Source organism: Coregonus clupeaformis, unplaced genomic scaffold (assembly GCF_020615455.1).
Source record: "Coregonus clupeaformis isolate EN_2021a unplaced genomic scaffold, ASM2061545v1 scaf1783, whole genome shotgun sequence".
NCBI classification, from domain to species: domain Eukaryota; kingdom Metazoa; phylum Chordata; class Actinopteri; order Salmoniformes; family Salmonidae; genus Coregonus; species Coregonus clupeaformis.
Window position 1 is genome coordinate 37,411 of NW_025535237.1, and position 27,479 is coordinate 64,889.

Consider the following 27,479-nt stretch of genomic DNA (forward strand, 5'->3'; position numbering starts at 1 on the left):
TCTTCTGCTAGAACTCTTTGACCCGGGGCTGTGGCGTCCTCCTCGGCATGGGCTACATGCACGTTGACGTTAGCATTGGCACTAGCAGCAGCACTACCGAATAAGTCTGTTAATTTCCTACATTCGGCTGCATCTGACTCAAGGGACTTTTTTGTCCCTTAACTTTCCAGCCCCACCTTTTGCGTTTTTTTTTTAGTGTGGTGGTGTTACTTTTCCATGTTGATTTGGGAGTTTTCCTACGCGGACTTCTCTTGATAGCTAGCTCAACTTCTCGTGAACGGGAGCCCCTGCTCCCGCTAGTTTTTCTCCACACTCTACTTGGTTCACTATCACTACGACTCTCTGGTTCGTTCGTATGTTGTCTGGGCTGTGTTCAGTGAACGGAAATGTTTGGAACGTTGCAGATAGAAATTTAATAAATAGAGCTGACACGATTCTCTAATGTAGTGTTAGCCATTTCGGTGCTCCAGGTGGCTAGTCTGCTACTGTGAGTAAGGCTAAATAGGTCATTGTTGCGAGGCTGTGCCTGCACTATTTGTTATTCATTCACATAGACACCGGGCACATCAGCAACGATAATGACGCAGCTAAAGTAGCCAGCTAAGCTACTTAGCCAGCAACTAAGCAAAAAACACCATGTCGTCATCATCACAGAATCTCCCCACCAGATTTCCAATCCATTATTCTCGCACTTCCTCTCTAAGCTTGTGCACAGTAGCCTGGAGTCAAGGTTACCTTTCCAACATTTCATGTCCTTCATTTTTGGGTCAGACAGAACGAAACAGAGTATACACTTTCCTGCCCTCTATTTTGGGGTCAGACAGTATGAGCCCAACTCTGCAGTTTCCTGCTGGGCTAGGCTGAGAGGTGACACCAGTTCCCCCATTTTGGGGTCAGATACGACCAGATATAGTCTTCATTTTCATGCTGTGCCAGGCTGAGTCAAACTGCAGTTTCCTGCCGGGCCAGACTAAATGTAACCCTCCTCCTCTACCTATTGCGCACAGCCTATATAAGCCTGGGCTATCAACCACTCTAAGTTGGCCTTAGTGGGAGTGGCCATAGAATTCTAATACTTTACTCAGTGCTCTACTGAGTAAAGTATTTGTCATTTAATTTTAGCGAATCACACGACTTCGAGGCGTGCCTCTGTGCTTGTGATGTGCTAGCATACGGGGAGGGTTACGTGGAAAGTGTTCTGGGAGATGATTGGTTTTTAGATTAAGCCAATGCCTATGCACCGGAAGTTTCTCTGGGCTCTCTGTATTGGCTAACAAAGGCCAAGTTTGACGTGTTGGTCCACCAGACTCTTTGTGCATTTGGGTCGAAAGTGTCTGGGAACAAGATTAGGCTAAAAGGTGACGACCGGTCTGCCATGTTGTGGCAGGCTCACTGTGGCCATGGCATGATCCTGCCTCCCCCCGCAGTGTGCACAATGCAGCATTTAATGAGGTGTGACACATTTGCCCTTCGCTGCCAGCGGCACCAATGCAGTTTCATCATGCCCCAATTCGTATCACTATGTTGTCCACATAGGCAGGGTTGGCATGAATTCTGCTGTAGTACGCTAGTGGAGTCATAGGAGTTGGGATCAAAACCTGCTCCGAGAATCACACCGAGCCCATCGTGAGGAGAACCACTGATATGGGTGGCAGGGTTTGGTTCAATTCAGTCAATTCAGGAGGGGAATTATCCCTCCTGATAATCCCCTGATTTGACTGATATCAAATGGACTGACCCCAACCCTGGTACCTATACAGGTAGTAGCTGTTTTCATCATTGTTGGACCCCTCTGTGAGCAGGTTTTTGTTGTTGCCTTCATTTTGTCCTGTATAATTTGACCTGTTTATTGACTATGATGTGGATATCTTAAGATGAATACACGTACTGTAAGTCGCTTTGCATAAAAGCGTCTTCTAAATGACAACAATTTAAATGTATGTCATACTGTATCAGGGTTTCTCACTTGAGAGAAAGATACTTTAAATAAATGTACCTTAGTAGATTTGAAGGACTGTAAGCAGGTCTGTACTAATGATGTGGATTTTCTGTGAATATGGTTTGGAATGAAAGTAATCTTACACATTTGTCCTCTTGTACTGGATTTTTGGTTGCCACTCATCTTTGACGTAATTGGCCAACTGTGATCACATGCTTCTGTCTCGGTTTTCCTAGTGGCTCACGGCACTCTGGCAGCCCTTCGGAACGTGTTCCGAAGACCTCCACCTCGGTCGACTCCTCCAAAGTCTACACAGTCGTCTCCGGCGGCACGGCGACAGGGGCGGGGCTTAATGGTCCCGTCCATGCCCGCCAATCACCAGGTGAAGAGTATCTGATTGGCTGGAAGAAAGCTGAGGATGGCTCTCCAATGGAGGATCCGGGCAGGCCAAAAGACTATGGGTGAGTAAAGAAGCAGTGTTTTGTGGGGTTGTATTCTTACTTGGACATAAAACTTGTTCCTAGAGTGCTGTCAACATGCTCTATAGCACAGTAATAGTTGCCAGTGCCACACGTCCTTTTTCTCCCTCCCTCCCAGACTGACAATTTTTCAACCTCGACTCTAAGTAAACCATTGAAATAAACCCCATCGTCCTATTTTAATAAAGAAGCCACAAGTACGTACGTGCTAACCTTTGGCCAGGTCGCCCTCGCAAGCAAGGCTTCTAACGTCAAGGGTCTTTCTTGGTTAAGTTAACTTAACTGGAAAAAAAGATGGCGCGCTGACAAACTGTCTGCCTTGGTCCTGTTGAAAATGTGGCAAGCCATACCAACCAAAGGCCCCCATTTTAGACAGGTTCTGATCAAAGGGGACAGCCATATTGAAAGTAACCTCTGATGACCTGATGCTCTGACAGAATCCTCTTGACACATGTCGCATCTTATTAAAAAGTTGGAATTGAAGCAGTGTCCTCAGGTACGGTCTCATTTAACTAGTGTCAAGTGTCCTTCGGCAAGTGCAACCTTTTCTGATCTTTTCTGTTCACAAAATAGCCCTCGTAGTGGGCATTGTGGCTCCAAAATAAACATAACATTTTAGATGGACGGGACTGCACATAGCTAATACAAAACAAGTTTGGATTCCTGCTGCTGCTGTAGCATTAGCATTGGTGGACAGTTGTCATTGTTTTGTTGTATTATATCATGGCATGACAGATTTCATTGTAATTTTGATGGTTGGTGGAGGATAACAAGAGTAGAGCAGTATTTTCATCCACACTTTACACCACATTGGCCTTATTCCAAGGTAACTATTATGTAGTTTGTGCTAGGTATGTAAGAACAAGTAGTTAGTGTACTTACCCCTGTAAATACAGAAACAATTAGCACAAGTAACAGATTTATTACATACAGTGCATTCGGAAAGTATTCAGACCCGTTAAATGGATTAAATAATTTGTTCCCTCATTAATCTACACACAATACCCCATAATGACGAAACCGAAGTTTTGGCAAATTTAAAAACTGAAATATGACATTAACATGAGTGTTCAGACCCTTTACTCAGTACAACCTCCTGAGTGGCGCAGTGGTCTAAGGCACTGCTTTGCAGTGCTATCTGTGCCACTAGAGATCCTGGTTCGAATCCAGGCTCTGTCGCAGCCGGCCGCGACCGGGAGACTCATGGGCGGCGCACAATTGGCCCAGCGTCGTCCAGGGTAGGGGAGGGAATGGCCGGCAGGGATGTAGCTCAGTTGATAGAGCATGGCGTTTGCAACGCCAGGGTTGTGGGTTCGATTCCCACGGGGGCCAGTATAAAAAAATTAAAAATGTATTCACTAACTGTAAGTCGCTCTGGATAAGAGCGTCTGCTAAATGACTCAAATGTAAATGTACTTTGTTGAAGCAGCTTTTGGCAGAAATTACAGCCTTGAGTTTTCTTTGGTATGATGCTACAAGCATGGCACACCTGTATTTGGGGAGTTTCTCCCATTCTTCTCTGCAGATCCTCTCAAGCTCTGTCAGGTTGGATGGGGAGCGTCGCTGCACAGCTATTTTCAGGTCTCTCTAAAGAGGTTTGATCGGGTTCAAGACTAGGCTCTGGCTGGGCCACTCAAGGACATTCAGAGACTTGTCCCGAAGCCACTCCTGCGTTGTCTTGGCTCTGTGCTTAGGGTCATTGTCCTGTTGAAAGGTCTGAGGTCCTGAGCACTCTGGAGCAGGTTTTCATCAAGGATATCTCTGTACTTTGCTCTGTTCATCTTTCTCTCGATCCTGACTAGTATCCCAGTCCCTGCCACTGAAGAACATCCCCACAGCATGATGCTGCCACCACCATGCTTCACCGTAGGGATGGTGCCAGGTTTCCTCCAGACAGAATCTTGTTTCTCATGGTCAGAGTCCTTTAGGTGCCTTTTGGCAAACCCCAAGCGGGCTGTCATGTGCCTTTTACTGAGGAGTGGCTTCCATCTGGCAACTCTACCATAAAGGCCTAATTGGTGGAGCGCTGCAGAGATGGTTGTCCTTCTGGAAGGTTCTCCCATTGTCACAGAGAAACTCTGGAGCTCTGTCAGAGTGACTGTCGGGTTCTTGGTCACCTCCCTGACCAAGGCCCTTCTCCCCCGATTGCTCAATTTGGCCGGGCGGACAGCTCTAGGGAGAGTCTTGGTGGTTCCAAACTTCTTCCATTTTAAGAATGATGGGGACCTTTTTTTGGTACCCTTACCCAGATATGTGACTCGACACAATCCTGTCTCGGAGCTCTATGGACAATTCCTTTGTCCTCATGGCTTGGTTTTTGCTCTGACATCCACTGTCAACTGTGGTACCTTTTATATAGACCGGTGTGTGCCTTTCCAAATCATGTCCAATCAATTTAATTTACCACAGGTGGACTCCAATCATGCTGTAGAAACATCTCACAGATGATAAATGGAAGCAGGATGCACCTGAGCTCAATTTCGAGTCTCATAGCAAAGGGTCTGAATACTTATGTAAATAAGGTATTTCTGTTTTTAGTTGTAATACATTTACAAAAATGTCTAAAAACATGTTTTCACTTCGTCATTTTGTGGTATTGTGTGTAGATTGAGGGAAACAATTAATTTAATCAATTTTAGAATAATGCTGTAACGTAACAAAATGTGGAATAAGGAAAGGGGTCTGAATACTTTCCGAATGCACTGTAGATACTAAGGTATTTATAAGGCCAATGTTATGTTGTGACCATATTTTCTTCCTAAGTAGCATAGCAATTTGGACAGCTATATGCTTGCATATCAGCCATGTACATCTTTTGTTTACATCTCAATGTACTTTACCATTATTTCCCTCCTTTTTTCACTTTGGATTTTCTACATCAGTGGAGTGGAAGGCGTATTGTCTTACCTACTAAAGACTCTTACACTGAGATCCAGGTACACTAGCATTACGGAACCCTGTTTGGTTCAATAAACCTGGATGTACACTTTATTTTACAGTCTGCTATTTCCGTAGTATTTACTAAGAAATGTCATTGTAAAACTGAAACCTGTTTCTTTTAGATTAAAACCACCATTTGGTTGTATGGAAGTATTTTTAAGTTAAGTGCATCATTTCTTAGTAAATATCGGACAGAGTCCGGTTGAAATGGGGTGGTAAAATAAATCGTTACCCACTTTGTCACTCGCATGGTGTCTGTATACAATGCAACCTGTGCCTCCTGTAACACCTCAACCCCACTCTGTGTGTTTGCCTGGAAACGGCTGCTCCCCAAACTAGATGCCCTCCAGTTGAGGAACTGTGATTTAAGTTTGGCTCCGAACAGCATATTGTAAAAGTTTACGCCCCCTGTTTGGGGTGTGTGTGTTGATATTCGACTTTCAATAACCCTGTACTGTAGTTATGGTAGTATCCTTCTTTCTTATTTTGTCTTTCCCAAAGAGCTGTGTAATGTGCTGCCTGGTCATACTTCTGATAGTTTTGTTTCCATAATCTTACTGTGGTTTGGTCTTACTTTTCTTCAGGAATGTCCTTGCTCTCCCACACGTGTCACTGTGCCCCCTCCTCTACCTCACCTTTGTTGGCAAATCACAAATGACCCCCTATTCCACATGTAGTGCACTGACCAGGAATGGGTGTTATTTTTGACACGTTCTTTGTTCAGGAGAGACTGCCTTCCACCTACCCTTGTAAGAAACTGCAATGAAACTGATGAGCTTGTCTCTAATTCAATTCTCCTACCTTTGTTTTTGCCCCCCATCTACATCCTCTCCCTGCCTGTTTCTCATCCCTCTCTCTCTTTCTTCCCTTCTTCCTCCACCTCACTTTCTCTCTTCCCTCACTTTTCCCTCTACATTCTCTACATTCTCTACCATGTATCGCTTTCTCTCTCAACCCTATTTCACTCTCTCTCTTCACTCTCTTTTCTGTTTCCCCTCTTCGTCCCCCCTGCCCATTGCACCCCCTGTCCTCCCCTGGGGAGCAGGCTGCGGGCCATGCTGGTTGCAGATGGCCAGCTCCAGAAGGTCCAGCCCAGCCTGACCAGAGAGGCCTTCCTAAAGATGATGCTGCCCGACAGTCCCCCCGGGGAAGGGGGACGTGGCAAGGTGAGCCGCTGCTCCCGCTAGTTTTTCTCCACACTCTACTTCACTATCACTACGACTCTCTGGTTCATTCGCATACTGTCTGGGCTGTGATCAGTGAAGGGAAATGTTTGAAACGTTGCAGATAGAAATGTAATAAATAGCGCTGACACGATTCTCTAATGTAGTGTTCCCCTTTTCCTCCTCTGACAACGAGTGTCTCGCTTTAATTTCCCTCCCTCCTTCAGTCGTCTCCTTCCTCCGCTTGACATAATCTATTCAGATTGGTTGTGATATTAAAAATCAAGGCTGGCATCGTTTTCAAATCAACTGAAATTAAAACCAAGGGGGGGTTATAAGGCGCCAGACTCGCGCTAACCTTTTCCTAGTGCAGCTTCCCTCCGCCTGTTGAAAGGTTAATTTAGACGTCTCCTGTTCAATGCCACCTGCCAGGGCGACTAGCGTCAGGAAAAAACCCACCACTTGATGTAAAGGCTCTTGGGTAATTAGAAGAAGACAATGTGGCCAGGAAACAAGTGTGGAGGTGGAATGGGAAGGGGTTGATAGAAATGGATTTTATCTGGGAGCTAGCAAGCTGCTCTTCAGACCTCTTTGTTCTCTGATTGAAAAAGACATCACAGGACAGAAAGAAAATGGTATTGATACCAACTACTATGCACAGGGAAGCTATCATCAGATAATTGAGGGGAAATTATTGACTCTCATTTTTGGCACTGTGGCAGACCGACGTTACTGTTTTGCCAATTTTGTGATAGATTCAACCAGTTTAGCACATACCAGTTGGCGCTTGAATCACCCCTTCCGTGGTGCAGCCCTCCGAGATGATAAATGTATCATAATATTCTGTCTCCCTTTTTCCCTCCTTTATTTTCTCCATCCCTTCCCGCAGAGTCTGACTGGTCCTGGTGGCCTGCCCATGTCCCCGCGGAGGTCCCTGTACCGGACCCTGTCAGACGAGAGCCTGTGCAGCAGCCACAGGAAGTCCCTGGTCAGCTCCCGAAGTTCTCTCCTGGACCAGGCCCTGCCCAACGATATCCTTTTCAGCACCGCCGCTGGGCCCTACCACAGCACCCTGCCACCTCGCATGAACCTCGGCCACAGCCACGGGGCGCCCCTACACAAGAGTGAGTGTCTGCCCGTTTAGGGTTTAGAGTTTCGGATGTTTAGGGTAGCTGGCTAGCTAGTCGGTCTTGTCGGTTGTGAGCATAGAATTCAATAGAACAGATAGATAATAGATACTTTAATGTATCTCTATGGTTAAGCGGGAATACGGATGGCCAACCTTTCTCCTGGAGAGCTGCTGGATGTATACGCTTTTGTTCCAGTCCTGCTCTAACCCACCTGATTCACCTAATACAGTTTTTTCAAGGCCGTTTTTACCTTAAAATCAAAACATGTCCAAACTGTATAGTCAGTGTTAAAGTACCAAAGTCTGCTTTGCATGTATTATGTATTAGTGAAACCTTGGAGTTCAATTAGGAATGGAACGCGTGTTACGAAATCAGTCGTCCATTAATGTATCTACCAAAGATGGAATGCTCCTGAGGTGTAGTAACAAGTCAAATGGTGCTGAGTGGACAGCTGCATTCATCTACTCCTGAAAAGCCCACTCTGTGATATTTACAGTCACTTTTATATTTCTCCAGCCCCATTCCTCAGCTTTATTTTACATTTACATTTTAGTCATTTAGCAGACGCTCTTATCCAGAGATAAGAGTGAGTGCATACATTTTTTTAATATATATATATTTTTTTTTTCATACTGGCCCCCCATGGGAATCGAATCCACAACCCTGGTGTTGCAAGCGCAATGCTCTACCAACTGAGCTACACAGGGCTTTATAGTAAACAAAGTGGCGGGGCAGCCATTTTGAGTTTTAAATTAAGGAGTGGGCCATAGGAATAAAAATATCTAACTGTGAGCTCATTGTGGTCAATTAAATGCAAACGCCCTTGCCAGTCTGAAGCTGAACTTTACGAGACCTATCGTAAAAGCTACAGCATATGCCATTTTCAATTTCCCATCTGTCTTGTATTAGGTGAGAATTCGTAGGTGTTAAATTGATGCAAACCTATTTTAAAAAGCTGTCTGTTTTTAAGAAACACAGCAAGATATTGGATCTTTTCCACTGGGAAAACATCCCAGTATGTGCTATGTATCCCAGTATGAGGTAATTGAGTATGCAAGATATTAACACTTTCACTGTCGGTCCTCCTTGCGTTCTTTGTTGAAACATTCTAACCACTGGATGTATTTCACAATGACACAAAGGGGCTGCCCCCCATTTACATAACACTGTAATAGGTGTCTCCAGCGATCACATGTCAAAACGTGAGAATTCCGGAATGGACCACTGAGGCGAATGTTCCCCCTCAAAAAATCACCACTCAAAGGGTTAGCCAGCCAACAATCACAAATCCACTGCTTTCAGCTCATTATCGCAAGCCGTGGAGGTGTGTGTGTGTGGATATGTGATTGCTGTGTCTTATTCAGATCACCTTTAACTCTGTCGGGGGGCTGTGCTGTGCTGTCTGGGATCAGAAGCCAGAATGAAGGATCATGAACCTCCAGCTGTGCAAATGACTGAAAGCCTGTGCGTGTGTGTGTGTGTGTGCGTACCCGTGTGTGTGTGTGTGTGTGTTTCTATGCACATATTTGTGTGCCTAGGTTTGTGTGTGTCTGTTCGCCAAAGCTGACCTCTGTGGGCATCCCCTAGATGCAGGTTAATTGTCTGTCTGGCGGGGGGAAGCTCCCCCTTCCTCTCTGTCCTCTAATCAGCTTTCAACAGCAGACTGTGACATTGGGTAAAAAAAAAAAAAAGTTACTGTGTTCTTGGCAGTTTTCCAAGCAGGACTGCAATTTGAGTATGTCATTGTTTAGCATTTTTTTCACATTTTGGGAGAGGGGGGTTGTCTCGCACAGTCAATTTGGTGTAAATTGAAAAGGCTGAATTGTATTTGCTTCAAGGGGAATTGCAGATGCCTCTTAAAAATGTATGTTAAGGTGATACAAGTCGTATGGATACCTCTGTGAGATGTTTGTCTTACGCTTTGATGGAAAGTGCCCATCTTTCATTTTTTTATTTTGTTTTTACTGACTTTGAAACCTAAAACCCTGAAATGACTTTGTAAATCTGCAAGCAGTCCGGGCTTAACATAGGAGCAGGTGTTCCATGTGGAGAATGGATGATGTCTCATTATCGGGAGGGAGAGTGAGAGCAGGAAGGAGGAGGAAAGAAAGGAGGGAGGAAAGAGGGAGGGAGCACCAACTGTTCCCTTCACCCAAATCGGTGAGCCTGTCGGTCACTTATCTAAACCAAAATGTCTCATCTCTACAGATGAGCTGTGGTTTTCTGACAGCTCCCTGGCCGACCGCTGCAAAATGGCCGACGGCAGCCTGATGCCCCTCCCGGAAGCAGTGTCTGGCCTGGACTGGTCCCATCTTGTTGATGCCGCAAGGGCTTTTGAAGGTAAGGACAACATCTAGATTCATCATACTCCTGCATGGCATTAAACAAAATGGAGTGCTGATTCACTGTTTGATCTTTTGATGCTCCCTAAAACGTAGATACGTTTGAACAATGTCAAAAGGAAAACGTTATGTGTTGTAACTCAACATTCAAGGAACATCCTTTTGGACTGACTTTCTTAAAGCACTTAAAAGCTGGACCAACAAAGGTTATGGGAATGTTATCCTCTAACCTACCAGAAACGTTGTTCCCTAACCTACCAGAAATGTTCTGGGAATGCAGAAATGTTAGCTAGGTGTAAGTGGTACCTGATTTAACATTTGCTGCTACCAAGGTCCCTGTCAGGTGTCATACTGTCAAAGGCTGTCAAGTCTTTTGTCCCCAGTTCTCATCAGGCTTTCAGAGCTTGAACTGTTACCATTTTGTTCGCTCAGTAGAACAATTCCTGGCCTTTATTCAGTGTCTAATTTGTACTCAATGTTTTTTTTCCATTCTGGTCAATTTGGGTATCTAATTTGGCATGAAATTCAAAGTGCGAAAAGACCATTATAAAAGTTGTTTTTCTTTTCTCGTAATGTTCAGATGTGAATTCATTGTCCGTCGTCCAATTAAAGTCTGCCAAATTCATTTGCTGAAGCGACTGGACATGAATTAAGATTGACCCCCAATATCATCTTGACCCTGTCAAAATCTTCAGTCTCTCCCATTATCTGTGTCTGCCTTGAACTCAGTCGGTCTACCTCGAGGTGCTAATTAGCAGGAAGTGGAAGGAGAGAGAGCGTATTTAGTGTCTTGAGAAACAAAGCATTATCACAATGGAGCGCACGGCAAGGAACCATTTTGCCAAATGACTCAACGCCACCTCCCGCCGCAATTGCACCCCTTGCTTGCACACTTTCTCTGGCAATTATAGCTTCACTACCTCGTCCAACTGTGTTCAGGGGAAGCTGGGGAGTGTTTTTCTGGTAACCTAGAATGACGTGGTGAGCAACCGGGTGATATACTCCCATTTATTTATTTTTTATTTTATAAAGTTTTCTGCAAATAGCTTCTGCTTCCTTCGTGACCATCTGATGTTTATAGACTGGATAGGTTGGAACCGGTGACCACATTTTTTTTCACCCTGAGCAGCGAGGGGTAGGGCCGGGGACGCCATTGACTAGCATCGGGCTGCACAGCAGCCTTCGATTTGCATACATGTCAACAACAGAGAAAAGAGGGGGAACTAATTTGCTTGGAGAGTCGCGGGAGTGCTGACCCTGGCATTATTGACCCTGGCATTTATTAGCCCAGGCTTGCCGTGTCGTTTAGTTGGCTTGTTTTGTTTCGTGGTGCTCGCTGTGTGCTCTAAAGGCAGTGTTGCTAAGCACGCAGAAACTCTAGCATGCTAGTCCTCATTAGCAATGCCTGGGGGCAAAGGGCGGGGTGAGCATTAGTAGCGACTAGCGAGCATTATTTCTGTTTCCGTAGACCCACGCATACTAGAACAGGACGAATGGTTGACATTCACAGCCAAGAGTGCAGCAGAACAGACAACACAGACATTCCTCTCTCCTTGCGTGTCTCATTACATTTACATTTTACATTTTAGTCATTTAGCAGACGCTCTTATCCAGAGCGACTTACAGTTAGTGAGTGCATACATTATAATTTTTTAGAATTGTTTTTTTATTTGTATTTTTTTATACTGGCCCCCCGTGAGAATCGAACCCACAACCCTGGCGTTGCAAACGCCATGCTCTACCAACTGAGCTACCTCCCTGCCAGCCATTCCCTCCCCTACCCTGGACGACGCTGAGCCAATTGTGCGCCGCCCCATGGGTCTCCCGGTCGCGGCCGGCTACGACAGAGCCTGGATTCGAACCAGGATCTCTAGTGGCACAGCTAGCACTGCGATGCAGTGCCTTAGACCACTGCGCCACTCGGGAGACTCATTGTTCAGTTGTGGTTCATATTTATCAATGATAACTTAACCTCAAGTTTTATCTTAGACCGTTCGTTTTTTCCATATTGACCATTACATAAAATGTCATGGGATGTTGTTTTCGTTGTTTCCGTCTCAATATAGGCTAGTCCTTTTTCTAAAGGAAAAGTAAAGATCTCCCCCTCTTTTACTTTCTCCCTTGTCCTCCTTTGTATTCTTTGTTTTCCACCATGATAATCACTTCACCTGTGATTTACTTCAGTCAACGTTAAGCCAATGTTGAGACTGTCAATTAGAACAGAGAGTGATTGTTAAAAGGGAGAAAGAGAGAGATGTGTAATTATGGGTGAGATTTTCACAGCTTCAGTCTCTCGCTCTCACTTATCTTTACTGAGAACCCCTTTCATCTCTCTTCCCTCTCTCGCGCTCCCCCTTTTCTCACTCCTTAGCGAGAACAATCTTAGCAAGAACGGCTCCCATCTCTTTCCCCTTCTCCCTCCTTTCTGTCCTCAAATTCCGCATTCCAAACCCACGTCACCTCTCAACACTGTCCAACTATTGAGAAGATAGACGCAGGTGGGGGGGTGGATGGTGCTGCCATTTCGCTAGAAACTTAACCTACATTTCCTCACTAAGACCCCCAGCTTTCTAAAGGGATATGTGACTCGGACATCTGCTAGGCTGTTCTGACTTCTCACAATGCCCCCCCCCCCTTTCTTGTTTTCTTCCCTATCCAGAATTGTCCTATGCTCTCTATCTGGAAGGTAACAATAGTGTGCTGTGCCGTGTCGGTTACTACGGAAGGGGACTGGCTTCTAGTGTTTCTCAACTCGGTAACCCATTGGACTGCACTTCATTGTTCTAGCCCAGTGCTAACGCACTTGATTCATGGAATGTTTGAGTTGTTGAATCAAGTGTGTTAATGTTGGGTTAGAACAAAGATGTGCAGTCATGTGGGTCTTTACAGCTGGAGTTGAGAATCACTGGCTTACAGTGCCTTCGGAAAGTATTCAGACCCCTTAACTTTTTCCACATTTTGTTAGGTTACAGCGTTATTCTAAAATTGATTAAATTGTTTTTTTCCCTCATCAATCTACACACAATACCCCATAATGATCCAAGATGGCGTAGCAGTGCGGTCGTGTTCTCTGTTGTGTGTCCATGTAAATAGCCAGTTTTTTGTATTTTTTTGTATTTTACGTATATATTTCCCTATCACACTTTTCATCCTTCTACTAAATATACTTTCCTGCAACCCGCCTAACTCAATGTGGAACGGATTATATTATTTACTCACCTTTATCTAGAATCTCCAGTTGAAACTAGCTAGCCAGCTAACTAGCTACTTGCTATTAGCCACCGTTAGCGGTTTTCATCCAGAACATCGGATTTTCTGCCGGAATAACTGAATCACTGGACCTTAACACCGGATCGCAACTAGCTAGCCGCAACCGAATGGATGTTGCTGTAGGCTAATCACCACTGCCCCCGAAGCAAGCACCAGTTAGCCTTGAGCTAGCCTCGAGCCAGGCCCATATCCCGGCTATCTACCTCTTTGTCTACCGGACGGGAGTAGCCAGCTAACTAGCTACTTGCTATTAGCCACTGTTAGCGGTTTTTCACCATTGTCCGTGGTCTGCACTACCTACCAGCCAGCTCTAGCCTGGACTATTATCGGCCAGTCTGCACTGTCTGCACAGTGCGTTATCGACCCAGAACATATCGGATTTTCTGCCGGAATCACTGAATCACTGGACCTTTAACACCGGATCATCGCAACTAGCTAGCTGCAACCAAATGCATGTTGTTGTTGGCTAATCAGCCTTGAGCTAGCCTCGAGTCAGGCACATCTCCCGGCTATCTACCTCTCTGTCAACCGGACAGGACCTCCTAGAGTCGACACGGAGCCCCGCCGATCCATCACGACTGGTCTGCCGACGTAATCGTCTGTGGTTTCAACAGGCTTCCCGTTGCGACGACCACGAAGATCCATCTGCTAGCCCCGGCCCGCTATTACACGCAAACTTCAGCCGTGCTTCCTGCTCGCTGTGCTGTAGCACCAATTCGAACTGCTCTCGGACTCACATATTGCTGTTCACTGGACCTTATGATCACTCAGCTGCACAGCTGATGCCTGCTGGACTGTTCCTTTACACGGTACCCTGTCCTGTTTATCTGTTTAGCCTCAGCCCAAACTTTCATCGCCATTACCAGTTGTTGTCTTAGCTCTCTCTAATAACACCTGTGATTGCTTTATGCCTCTCTCCCAAGTCAATATGCCTTGCCTATTACTGTTCCAGTTAGTTCTTATTATACAATTTCACTGTAGAACCCCAAGTCCCTCTCAAACTGCCTCAAATAGCTCCTTTGTTCCACCCCCCATACACGCCGAGACCGGCTCAATCGGTGCCTCCAGTGATGCTATCTCTTTCAGCGTTACCCAATGCTTAGGTTTACCTCCACTGTACTCATATCCTTCCATATCCTTGTCTGTACATAATGCCCTGAATCTATTCTACAACGCCCGGAAATCTGCCCCCTTTATTCTCTGTACCCTACGCACTAGAAGACCCAGTTCTTAATGCCTTTAGCCGTATCCTTATTCTAGTCCACCTCTGTTCCTCTGGTGATGTAGAGGCTAACCCAGGCCCTGCAGCCCCCAGTATCACTCCTACTCCCCAGGTGCTATCATTTGTTGACTTCTGTAACCGTAAAAGCCTTGGTTTTCTGCACGTTAACATCAGAAGCCTCCTTCCTAAGTTTGAGTTATTCACTGCGTTAGCACACTCCGCCAACCCTGATGTTCTAGCAGTGTCTGAATCCTGGCTTAGGAAGGCCACCAAAAATTCAGAAATGTCCATCCCCAACTACAAAATTTTCCGTCTAGATAGAACTGCCAAAGGGGGTGGAGTTAGCCTGCAGAGCTCTATCATACTATCCAGGTCTGTGCCCAAACAGTTTGAGCTCCTACTTTAAGTCTCTCACTGTTGCCGCTTGCTACAGACCCCCCTCAGCCCACAGCTGTGCCCTGGACACCATATGTGAATTGATTGCCCCCCATCTATCCTCAGAGTTCGTACTGCTTGGTGACCTAAACTCTGATATGCTTAACACCCCGGCCATCCTACAATCCAAACTAGATGCCCTCAATCTCACACAAATTATCAAGGAATTTACCAGGTACAACCCTAAATCTGTAAACATGGGCACCCTCATAGATATCATCCTGACTAGCTTACCCTCTAAATACACCTCCGCTGTCTTCAACCAGGATCTCAGCGATCACTGCCTTATTGCCTGCATCCGTAACGGGTCCGTGGTCAAACGACCACCCCTCATCACTGTCAAACGCTCCCTAAAACACTTTAGCGAGCAGGCCTTCCTAAATGACCTGGCCCATGTATCCTGGATGGATATCGATCTCATTCCGTCAGTAGAGGATGCCTGGTTGTTCTTTAAAAGTGCTTTCCTCTCAATCTTAAATAAGCATGCCCCATTCAAAAAATTCAGAACTAAGAACAGATATAGCCCCTGGTTCTCCTCAGACTTGACTGCCCTTGACCAGCACAAAAACATCCTGTGGCGTACTGCATTAGCATCGAATAGCCCCCGCGATATGCAACTTTTCAGGGAAGTTAGGAACCAATATACACAAGCAGTTAGGAAAGCAAAGGCTAGCTTTTTCAAACAGAAATTTGCATCCTGTAGCACTAACTCCAAAAAGTTTTGGAACACTGTAAAGTCCATGGAGAATAAGAGCACCTCCTCCCAGCTGCCCACTGCACTGAGGCTAGGAAACACTATCACCACCGATAAATCTATTTTGCTACGGCTGGCCATGCTTTCCACCTGGCTACCACTACCCCGGCCACCAGCTCTGGGCCCCTCAAGGACATTCAGAGACTTGTCCCGAAGCCACTCCTGCATTGTCTTGGCTGTGTGCTTAGCGTCGTTGACCTTTTGGAAGGTGAACCTTCGCCCCCCGTCTGAGGTCCTGAGTGCTCTGGAGCAGGTTTTCATCAAGGATCTCTCTGTACTTTGCTCCGTTCATGTTTGCCTCAATCTGGACTAGTCTCCTAGTCCCTGCCGCTGAAAAACACCCCCACAGTATGATGCTGCCGGCACCTTGCTTCACCTTAGGGATGGTGCCAGGTTTCCTCCAGACGTGATGCTTGGCATTCAGGCCAAAGAGTTCAATCTTGGTTTCATCAGACCAGAGAATCTTATTTCTCATGGTCTGAGAGTCTTTAGGTGCCTTTTGGCAAACTCCAAGCGGGCTGTCATGTGCCTTTTACTGAGGAGTGGCATCCGTCTGGCCACTCTACCATAAAGGCCTGATTGGTGGAGTACTGCATAGATGGTTGTCCTTCTGGAAGGTTCTCCCATCTCCACAGAGGAACTCTAGAGCTCTGTCAGAGTGACCATCGGGTTTTTGGTCACCTCCCTGACCAAGACCTTTCTCCCCTGATTGCTCAGTTTGGCCGGGCGGCCCGCTCTAGGAAGAGTCTTGGTGGTTCCAAACTTCTTCCGTTTAAGAATGGTGGAGGCCACTGTGTTCTTGGGGACCTTCAATGCTGCAGACATTTGAAGATCTGTGCCTGCATGGTTTTTGCTCTGACATGCGCTGTCAACTGTGGGACCTTATATTGACAGGTGTGTGCCTTTCCAAATCATGTCCAATCAATTGAATTACCACAGGTGGATTCCAATCAAGTTATAGAAACATCTCAAGGATGATTAATGGAAACAGGATGCACCTGAGCTCAATTTCGAGTCTCATAGCAAAGAGTTATGTAAATAAGGTATTTCTGTTTTTAATTTTTAACCTGTTTTCGCTGTGTCATTATGGGTATTGTGTGTAGATTGCTGAGGATTTCTATTTATTTAATCTATTTTAGAATAAGGCTGTAATGTAACAAAGTGGAAAAAGTCAAGGGGTCTGAATACTTTCGTAATACTGTATATTATACTGTGGGGCCTTAACTGTGTGAAATCCAGTTAGCTCTCATATTTAACCCACCACCTGCACGTGCGATCCCCTTCACTCACCGAGAGAGTGGATCCAGTTGTTATATACAGTGCCGTGAAAAAGTATTAGAAAGGGGGCAAATACTTTTTCACAGCACTGTAGCTCCATAATTGTTGCTTTTAGAATAGACGATTGCAAAGGTTTAGGGATGGGAGCTAACTATAGCACTTCCACAGGATCCATTCTACTCTACATCATGCTCTCCACCTCCAAGGTTGCAAGAATGGACTGCTTAAAAGGGCTGCGCCAGAATGTGCCTTTCCTTAGAACATTGCTTTTGGAGCATTTAAGAGCTACTGTAGCTTATTTGCACTGAAAGTGCACTCTACACAGTGTGGGTAGCTGAACTGTATCTGAGGGATGTGCTGTCTCCTCTCGTGTTTTCAGGTCTGGAGCTCGACAAGGATGCCAGTCGTCTGTGTGATAAAGACAGTCAGAAAGACTCACTAGGTGACCTTGACATTTTGCTCAACAAAGCACTTGGTGCTCTCTACTCTTTTTTTAAATTCTCCTCTTCACTGGAATTACTTGACTTTTACTACCACTCTAGTTAGTTACTGCCATTAGAGCTTCTTTCACCTTTACTGCCATTGGTGCTTTTGCTATTACTGCTATGGAACCTCTACAACTACTACTTTTATTTAGGATGAAATCAAATTAGGGTTTCTACCTATTTCTGGCAATACTACCACAGCTACTACTACAACAGCCAATGCTTCTGTAACACTACATTGGTTACTACTACCACCACCACTATTACTACCACCCCCTTCTACTACTAGCTGCCTAGTGTTACCTCAACCACTTCTTGTATTGTGATGTTTTCTCCTGCTAACTTTTGTTCCAGCCTAGCACTAACACGCCTGATTTTAAACTTCTAATCTGGCATTTCCAAGCAGTTAGGGACATTCTTAGTCGAGATGTGTGTCATGGTATTTAAAGATGCACTATGCAAAAATCGCTCTGCAATTTCCTGGTTGCTAAAATTCTAATAGTTCGCCTAATTTCAGTTTATGTGACAAAACAAGCAATTGTAGTGTAGAGAATCATTTGACCATCTAAACCGCTGTGAAATCTATTTTCCATAACCAAAAATATTGTACACTGAACAAAAATAGAAACGCAACATGTAAAGTGTTGGTCCCATGTGTCATGAGCTGAAATAAAAGATCCCAGAAAATTTCCATACACACAAAATGTGTATTTCTGTCAAATGTGGTGCACAAATTTGGTTACAACCCTGTTAGTGAGCATTTCTCCTTTGCCAAGATAATCCATCCACCTGAAAGGTGTGGCATATCAAGAAGCTGATTGAACAGCATGATCGTTACACAGGTGCACCTTGTGCTGTGGTCAATAAAAGACTACTCTAAAATGTGCAGTTTTGTCACACAACACAATGCCACAGATGTCTCAAGTTTTGAGGGAGTGTGCAATTGGCATGCTGAGTTAAGGAATGTACACCAGAGCTGTTGCCAGGGAATAGAATGTGCATTTCTGTACCATAAGCCGCCTCCAATGTCGTTTTAGAGAATTTGGCAGACCATGTGTATGGCGGCGGGTGGACGAGCGGTTTGTTGATGTCAACGTTGTGAACAGAGTGCAACATGGTGGCGGTGGGGTTATGGAATGGGAAGGCATAAGCTACGGACAACCAATACAATTGCATTTTATCAATGGCAATTTGAATGCACAGAGATACCGTGACGAGATCCTGAGGCCCATTGTCGTGCCATTCATCCGCCACCATCACCTCATGTTTCAGCATGATAATTCACGGCCCCATGTCGCAAGGATCTGTACACAACTCCTGGAAGCTGAAAATGTCCCAGTTCTTCCATGGCCTGCATACTCACCAGACATGTCACCCATTGAGCATGTTTGGGATGCTCTGGATCAATGTGTACGACAGCATGTTCCAGTTCCCGCCAATATCCAGCAACTTTGCACAGCCATTGAAAAGGAGTGGGACAACATTCCACAGGCCAAAATCAACAGCCTGATCAACTCTATGCGACGGAAATGTGTCTCACTGCATGAGGCGAATAGTGGTCACGGACTGGTTTTCTGATCCACGCCCCTAACTTTTTTTTTTAAGGTATCTGTGACCAACAGATGCATATCTGTATTCCCAGTCATGTGAAATCCATAGATTAGGACCTAATTACTTTTTTTCAGTTGATTGATTTCCTTATATGAACTGTAACTGAGTCAAATCATTGAAATTGTTGCATGTTGCGTTTATATTTTTGTTCAGTACATTTTCAGTTGTTTGAAGCTGGTGTACAAAACACAGTGAAAGTTGCAAAAAACGAACCTTAAGAATGGGGAAGCATAGAAATAGTGCACATAGATCAGATCTACCGCCCAAAAGTTACATATTGCAGCTTTAATAGTATTGTGTGTGTGTCTTTAGCAGCGGACCAGGGTTCACTCTGCTCCATGTTGGACGTGGAGCAGGCCCAGCAGGCCATGGAGCTGTCCCATGAGCTGAGTCGGAGGGTGGCTGCGTCGGAGGCCGCCATCTTGGAGGCAGGGTAGGTGTATTGTGCCTTTGGGTGGGGCAGGCAGTTAAAGGAGCTTGACTTAGCAGAGAAGGGGATTTAGTTATTGAAGGTCTTACATATAGGTATGTTTAACACTACTTACTGACTGAATGCCGAAACATTCTTCATCCTCCTCTAAAGGAATAACTTATATTATCAAAATATTATAATTAAAGGCCCAGTGCAGTCAAAAATTTGATTTTCCTCTCTCTCTGTGTGTGTGTATTTATTTATTTTTTCATACTGAGGTTGGAGTAATAATGTAAAATTATGATAATGCCCTTGTGTGTAAGAGCAATTTGAAAAGACTTCCTAAAATGTCAGCCTGTTTTGGTAGGATGGAGTTTTGGCCTGCCTGGTGACATCACAAATTAGTGTATAAAAGCATATACCATCAAAGACCGACATAACGAAGAGGTCAATTTCTATAGACTTGCAAAACTTAAAGAAGCCTGTCTCTATCTCTATATAGGGACGGCTCACCTGCTCTGCTCACGGGCAAAGTCATCCAACTGGAAGAGATCCTCAGACAGCTTCAGTTCGACCTACGAAAGGTAAAGTCAACTCCCCGATGCATATCGGTGACATGTCCAGTGAACCACTTAGCATGTATAACAATAATAACATGGTCATTTAGCAGATTACCTTTATCCAAAGGGATGTGCAGCTAACATATTAGTCAATATACTACTATGATGTACTAGAATGGTCTGTACAGTTAGCTGCTGTTCTAAAATGTACGCTTCTCTGTTGGTGTATTTTGTAAATCATACAACCCCAGCAGGCAAAACCAGTTGTCATGTTCAGGTTGTATACTGATTGTAAAAGGACGTTTTGTCAGTCTTTTCAGCAACCAGAAAAATGTATTTATCTGACCAGATAAACAACCAGAAAATGATTGCTTTCCCATGATGTGTTGACATTGTCATATAATATACATCTTTACCTGGTTGTAACAGAGACCAGTTGGTTGTAATCTGGTTATATTATGTATTCTCATTCAGAAAACCAGTGTACAACCAGACAATTATGTCATAATGAAGCCAAATGTTGTCCACTGTGCCAAATGGTGATCATATGTATAGCCAATGCCGTCATGCCAGGTTGCGTAATAAGCGAAGTGTGTGTGTTCCCTCTCCACAGGAGCAAGAGGACAAGGCCATGTTGCAGGAGCAGGTCCAGCACTTGCGTCAGGACAACATGCGTCTGCACGAGGAGAGCCAAACGGCAGCCGCCCAGCTCAGGAGGTTCAGCGAATGGTTCCTACACTCGGTCGACAACAAGAAGCCCTGAGCAAAAAAAAACACTGACACATACACACACACTGACACACACTGCAACATGGCCGTTAACTCCACATTACCTGAGCCAGTGGCATGTCAAGAGGGACGAAGTAGTGATTCAAAGTGGATAGCCATCGCATGAGAGTGAGAAGTTGCGAGTTAGCGTGCTAATGCTAGTTGCATTGTTTTGAAAGCAAAACAACATTAATTAGTGTAAATATCTCAAGGGGCCGGGGGGAGGGTAAAGCGATACATTTATAGAAGGTTAAGATAAAGGGGAAGAGGGGAAGAATGTAGCAGACCTCATGTTTTTTTGGCTATTTGCGGAGAGGAAGGAACATGTGAATTAAAAACAAATGAATGTAACTTATGTGAAATCTATATTATTTTGCCGAATAAGGCAAGTGTAAAACTTATGAGTTCCCTCAGTAAACAACAATTTAAAAAAAGTTCACCCAAATAACATTACTAAACTTTACCTTGACATTAAATGTATTATAAAACAACCAGGAAATAATTAAGGCGTTACAAGGTTCTTGTATAAAAAAAGCTAATCTTTAGTAAGTTTTGTAAAGTACTCCACTGTTTTGAACAAAAAAAATAGAAATTGTCCTAGCAATAAATATGGTGATAGTCACAAAACTGTTATTAATGGTTAGCACTGATTGTGGTGTTGTCGAGACGTGTTTATTTTGCAGGAACAAAAACGTGCCTGACTTTAACCAGTGGTGTATGGATACTGTAGTCTTTTCTGTTGTTGTAGTCCCTCATCCTTTTCCAACCCCACGCCTTGTCCACTACTCTCACTAATGATGACTACCATGATGTTATTACCCTTCTTTTTTTTGCCACAGAAATGTATTCTTATGCAGTTGACCCCGAACTTGTAGGTACACAAGGTACCACCAAGTGTACGAATTATGTATTTTCAATGCCAAAATGTGTTTGATGGTCTTTGTACAGTACTTCAGAGAAAGTGTCTTGTATTTAACACTCTTATTTAAATTTACCCTCCAAATTGTTTATTTTAATATTGAATATTTTGTTCCTTTCTGCACTAAAAAAGATTAATGGCTCCTTATTGGCAATATCTGTATAGTTGGCAAGAGATAAAATATAAATACTATATACATATAAAGGGTTATTTCTGGGAAGTCCAACGTTTGGATGCTGCTAGAATACAGCCTGTTGTTTTGTATGCCTTTCTTTCTTTGTAAGATGTTTTGTTAAAGATGGGACAAATGGTTTGCTTTTTTAATAAATGTAGGATGTTGAAAAAACAAAATGGACTCAAGTGTCATTTAATTCCAGCGACAACGTTTGCGTATTAAGGTATTTTTTTTGTATAGTTGGGTGCTGTTTTGTGGACAGAAAATGTTATGTCTTAAACATACAGCCTATGGTATGTCCCTGATGAACTGGATAGTTGACATTCTTGACAAAATTGTATAATCAGTGCCGCACTGTTTGATAAGTGCCATGCAGTCATTTGGAGTATTGAATTATAGGTAACACTTGTACAGGGATCACATATTAGGCACAATTGGGAATCTGCATAGTAGCATATGTGCCTTCCTTTTTTATTGGTCAGGCCATTATTCAAAACAGCTAAAGGATCTAGCAAAAGTGATGGCTGGATGGACGCAGGTGTTCTGGAGTGTAGCACACTCATCTCTTATTAGACCCAGATGGGCCTTCAGTGTCCACAAGAATCACCCATATGAACCTTTTGAATAATTCATGGATAAAGTATTTGGCTCAGAGGGTCTCTTGTACCCGAGTAGGCCTACCAGCTCTTATGGCAATGTGGCACAAGTGCAAATAGCTGGCAACCTTGCGTCTTGTACTTCACTTGATATTAATCGCACTATATTTGTTTTTATTCCTCTTTGGTTAGACTTCACATATTGGAACATTTAGTTTGTTGAGTATTTTCCTAAAACACTGCACAACCAAACTAGCCTCTTATGAAAACCCTGAATACAAGTTTAACTCTCATGTCCAATTAAGAAGGCAATATACTCCCATTGTGTCCAACAGATGAGCCATTATTTATGGCAGATCGAGAACACTCCCCATCCCTTAGGGACAATAGCCTGTGGTTTGGTGGGGGGTGGTGGGGGAAGTCTACAGTTGTCATCCCAGCCTGACTACAACAGTAGGCCTATGTCCCAGATGGCTCTACTGCAGCCTCCAGCCACCCAATTTACGTCCCATTACCTCACCTCTCTCCATATGGTTTGAACGCAGATGTAAAAAGTGGAGGAACTGAGAGCGCGACACCCACTCACACATGCAATTGGTAGCAGACACGCACATGCACGTCATTGAGGTCCAGGAGGAGGAGCAAGGTTTGGTTGGAGATGGGGAAGGAGAGATATTCTTTTTAAATGAGTGCCTGAGAGAAAGGAGAGGAGAGATCAAACAGGAGAGGTATCCTACAAGGAGGGGAAGACAAATGGGCCAGTGAAATAGTTCAAAGTAAGGTTTTTTAAAAGATGAATGGTAGGGAAAAGGGGAACGTTGGATGGATGGAGTGCTGGAAAGTGAATATAGTGCTGAATAGTGAATGGAGTGCCATAGCGCAATCAAGCCGCCCTTTTACTCTAGCTCATGTTTCACCTTCCATTTCAAAACCCCAGCGTTCTCCTCAGTGGAGCCAATCAGAGTATTTTCATTATTGATTGAACACTTTGGTGGTTGTGTGGGATATGTATGGAGCACCTGCCGCAAGTGCTTTTAGGATGAGAGCCCTGACTCGAGTGTGACACGAAATGAGAAGACGATGCGTCTCCTTCCTCCCAATGAACCTGTGTTTTGAACCAAGAGTTGACTTAATGGAACAACACTTTACAAAGATGCTTGCGAAGCACAAGGCATGCTAAATCCCGAACAGAAGCGTTCAACAGAAGGAGGAAAAAGAAAGCTGCGCAATGTTGCCAGTGCCGGAGTTTGTCATGGAGGGGGATCTATAATTCATAGATTCGATGACCTGGTTTCCCGAAAAAATGCTGAGAGAAAGGGAAAAAATATCAATGCATTGGTGTTTTTCACTGTGTTCTACACACACAATGGAAAGCAGGAAGTAAGACAAAGAGAAAGATCAGAGACCTCTATGGCTCGGGTTGAAGCTGCAAATTGCGTAATGTTTTCAGCGGTGGTGCCCCGAAGGTTTGGGCTTTCTAGGCCAGAGAGTATTCTCAGAAGTGAGCCTTAGGTGAAAATGAGAAATGTTTTACTAATAATGATCATGGGACTGCAATGGTAATTTGGAGTATATTGTTGTGTATGTGACCAACCGTGTATCGAAGCTTCATCTAAGCATCATTAGGCCTCCATCTTTGCTCTTCACTACACAGTCCTTTCAAATACTGTAAGTTGGAACATTGTTTCTCCCCCGAACTAATCAAGGGCTTGATAATAAGTTGAGTGGTTGGAACAGTTAAAATGGGGTAAAACAGAATAAGTTAATTGTGCAACCTTTCGGTACTCAAGGACCAGGATTGAGAAACGTACAGTGCATTCGGAAAGTATTCAGACCCCTTGACTTTTTCCACATTTTGTTACGTTACAGCCTTATTCTAAAATTGATTAAATTAAATGTTTCCTCATCAATCTACACACAATAAGTAAGTATTCAGATCCTTTGCTATGAGACTCGAAATTGAGCTCAGGTGCATCCAGTTTCCATTGATCATCCTTGAGATGTTTCTACAACTTGATTGGAGTCCACCTGTGGTAAATTCAATTGATTGGACATGATTTGGAAAGGCACACACCTGTCTGTATAAGGTCCCACAGTTGACTGTGCATGTCAGAGCAAACACCAAGCCATGAGGTTGAAGGAATTGTCCGTAGAGCTCTGAGACAGGATTGTGTCGGGGCACAGATCTGGGGAAGGGTACCAAAACATTTCTGCAGCATTGAAGGTCCCCAAGAACAGTGGCCTCCATCATTCTGAAATGGAAGAAGTTTGGAACTACCAAGACTCTTCCTAGAGCTGGCCGCCCGGCCAAACTGAGCAATCGAGGAAGAAGAGCCTTGGTCAGGGAGGTGACCAAGAACCCGATGGTCACTCTGACAGAGCTCCAGAGTTCCTCTGTGGAGATGGGAGAACCTTCCAGAAGGACAACCATCTCTGCAGCACTCTACCAATCAGGCCTTTATGGTGAGTGGCCAGACAGAAGCCACTCCTCAGTAAAAGGCACATGACAGCCCGCTTGAAGTTTGCCAAAAGGCACCTAAAGACTCTCAAACCATGAGAAACAAGATTCTCTGGTCTGATGAAACCAAGATTGAACTCTTTGGCCTGAATGCCAAGCGTCACGTCTGTAGGAACCCTGGCACCATCCCTACGGTGAAGCAAGGTGGTGGCAGCATCATGCTGTGGGGGTGTTTTTCAGCGGCAGGGACTGGGAGACTAGTCAGGATCGAGGCAAAATGAATGGAGCAAAGTACAGAGAGATCCTTGATGAAAACCTGCTCCAGAGCGCTCAGGACCTCAGACTGGGGCGAAGGTTCACCTTCCATCAGGACAACAACCCTAAGCACACAGCCAAGACAATGCAGGAGTGGCTTCGGGACATGTCTCTGAATGTCCTTGAGTGGCCCAGCCAGAGCCCGGACTTGAACCCGATCTAACATTTCTGGAGAGACGTGAAAATAGCTGTGCAGCAACGCTCCCCATCCAACGTGACAGAGCTTGAGAGGATCTGAAGAGAAGAATGGGAGAAACTCCCCAGATACAGGTGTGACAAGCTTGTAGCGTCATACCCAAGAAGACTCGAGTGTAATCGCTGCCAAAGGTGCTTCACCAAAGTACTGAGTAAAGGGTCTGAATACTTATGTAAATGTGATATTTCCGTGTTTAAAAAAAAATACATTTCCATTTCTTTTTAAAAAAAACATTTTTTAATACATTTTTATACATTTGATTAGGGGGGGAGACTATTTAATCAATTTTAGAATAAGGCTGTAAAGTAACAAAATGTGGAAAATGGAAAGTGGTCTGAATACTTTCTGAATGCACTGTAGATATCTTATCTTCTCAGCAAATCGGAAAGCCAACAGAGGTTTTGGGCAGGGGGGGCAGCCAGACAAGTGGAAGGGTTCAGGCGAAGTCACATCTCCCGGCGGTCCTACAGGGGGAATTCAACAGCTCTACTACCAAGGTTAGCCATGTTGACAGTTTGGTCCGGTGCCCTGAATGAAAAATTCCCGAAGCTATCTATCAGTAGAGTTGTGAATTGAGAGACCACAATATTATGTTAGCCTGCTGAGCTAAAGCTAGCCAAAGCAAATCTTCAGGTCTCAGGAAGGTTACTCATCACATGAGCATGGTTCACCAAAGCACCTCCACTGTACTCAATCTTTGCCAATGTCACAACGGTGGCAAAGGTTAGTCCGGTGGACTAAGTGTGACATTCCCGAAGCTATCTGTCCTGTAGAAATCAGGAATAGTTCTTGCTTCTCTTTTGCTATTGAGTATGGAGGAAGAGAAGCAAGGTCCTTCAGTAGGTAGTTCATTTTACTCTACACTCGTCCTACAGAAGGCAAAATCAAATCCTCCCTTTTCAAATGATGGACATTTTGGGTGAACATAACAGCCAAGGGGTCTTTAAAATAATCATCTTTCAAATGAAATATTTACACATAAGCTGTAGAAGTTAAAATCTACAGTGCAGCGTGTATGTGTATGGGAAGAAATCAAAGTGAGCTAGAGGCCACCATTCGTTTCACTTCAGTATGCCCCCTTTTCTTTTTATCAATTATAGACATACATTGATCAATCAATAAACCATTGTAATAAACAGTCACTAATCATTAGATAGTAACCATAATATTAGTGGTTGGTGAACAGTACAGTATGCGTGAGTGGTGAGCCTGCATGAGGATGTATGGGTGTGCATGCATGCAAGGATGATTTACATCCTAAAAAAAACTATCAGGAAAGCTCACGGGAATGTCAGTGAAAATGAGCCACATCAATTAGTAAATTATTTTCCTTTTGTTTCCGATTTTTTGACCCTGGATCTCACAATTACAATATTATTTCAGTCCAAAAAAGTATAATTTGTTAATTGGAACATACAGTGGGGGGAAAAAAGTATTTGGTCAGCCACCAATTGTGCAAATTCTCCCACTTAATAAGATGAGAGACCTGTAATTTTCATCATAGAAACACGTCAACTGACAGGACAAATTGAGAAAAAAAAATCCAGAAAATCACATTGTAGGATTTTTTTATGAATTTATTTGCAAATTATGGTGGGAAAATAAGTATTTGGTCACCTACAAACAAGCAAGATTTCTGGCTCTCACAGACCTGTAACTTCTTCTTTAAGAGGCTCCCTCTGTCCTCCACTAGTTACCTATATTAATGGCACCTGTTTGAACTTGTTATCAGTATAAAAGACACCTGTCCACAACCTCAGACAGTCACACTCCCAAACTCCACTATGGCCAAGACCAAAGAGCTGTCAAAGGACACCAGAAACAAAATTGTAGACCTGCACCAGGCTGGGAAGACTGAATCTGCAATAGTGTAAGCAGCTTGGTTTGAAGAAATCAACTGTGGGAGCAATTAGTAGAAATGGAAGACATACAAGACCACTGATAATCTCCCTCGATCTGGGGCTCCATGCAAGATCTCACCCTGTGGGGTCAAAATGATCACAAGAACGGTGAGCAAAAATCCCAGAACCAC

At 44.2% G+C, this 27,479-nt stretch overlaps 1 protein-coding gene across 5 annotated transcripts in view; it reads left to right on the forward strand.

The window, feature by feature from the left end:
• The window catches only part of LOC123481191 (signal-induced proliferation-associated 1-like protein 2), a gene marked incomplete at its 5' end in the record, with an annotated part of 55,439 nt that extends 33,381 nt beyond the window's left edge, over positions 1-22,058 (forward strand). The window contains 9 exon segments of one of the 5 annotated variants that reach the window (XM_045218754.1): positions 2,176-2,400; positions 5,301-5,354; positions 6,404-6,524; positions 7,411-7,645; positions 9,860-9,991; positions 17,332-17,394; positions 19,361-19,481; positions 19,963-20,044; positions 20,634-22,058. In XM_045218754.1, coding sequence (XP_045074689.1) covers positions 2,176-2,400; positions 5,301-5,354; positions 6,404-6,524; positions 7,411-7,645; positions 9,860-9,991; positions 17,332-17,394; positions 19,361-19,481; positions 19,963-20,044; positions 20,634-20,783 — 1,183 coding nt within the window. 5 annotated transcript variants of the gene reach the window in all.
• Positions 22,059-27,479: the final 5,421 nt, after the last annotated feature.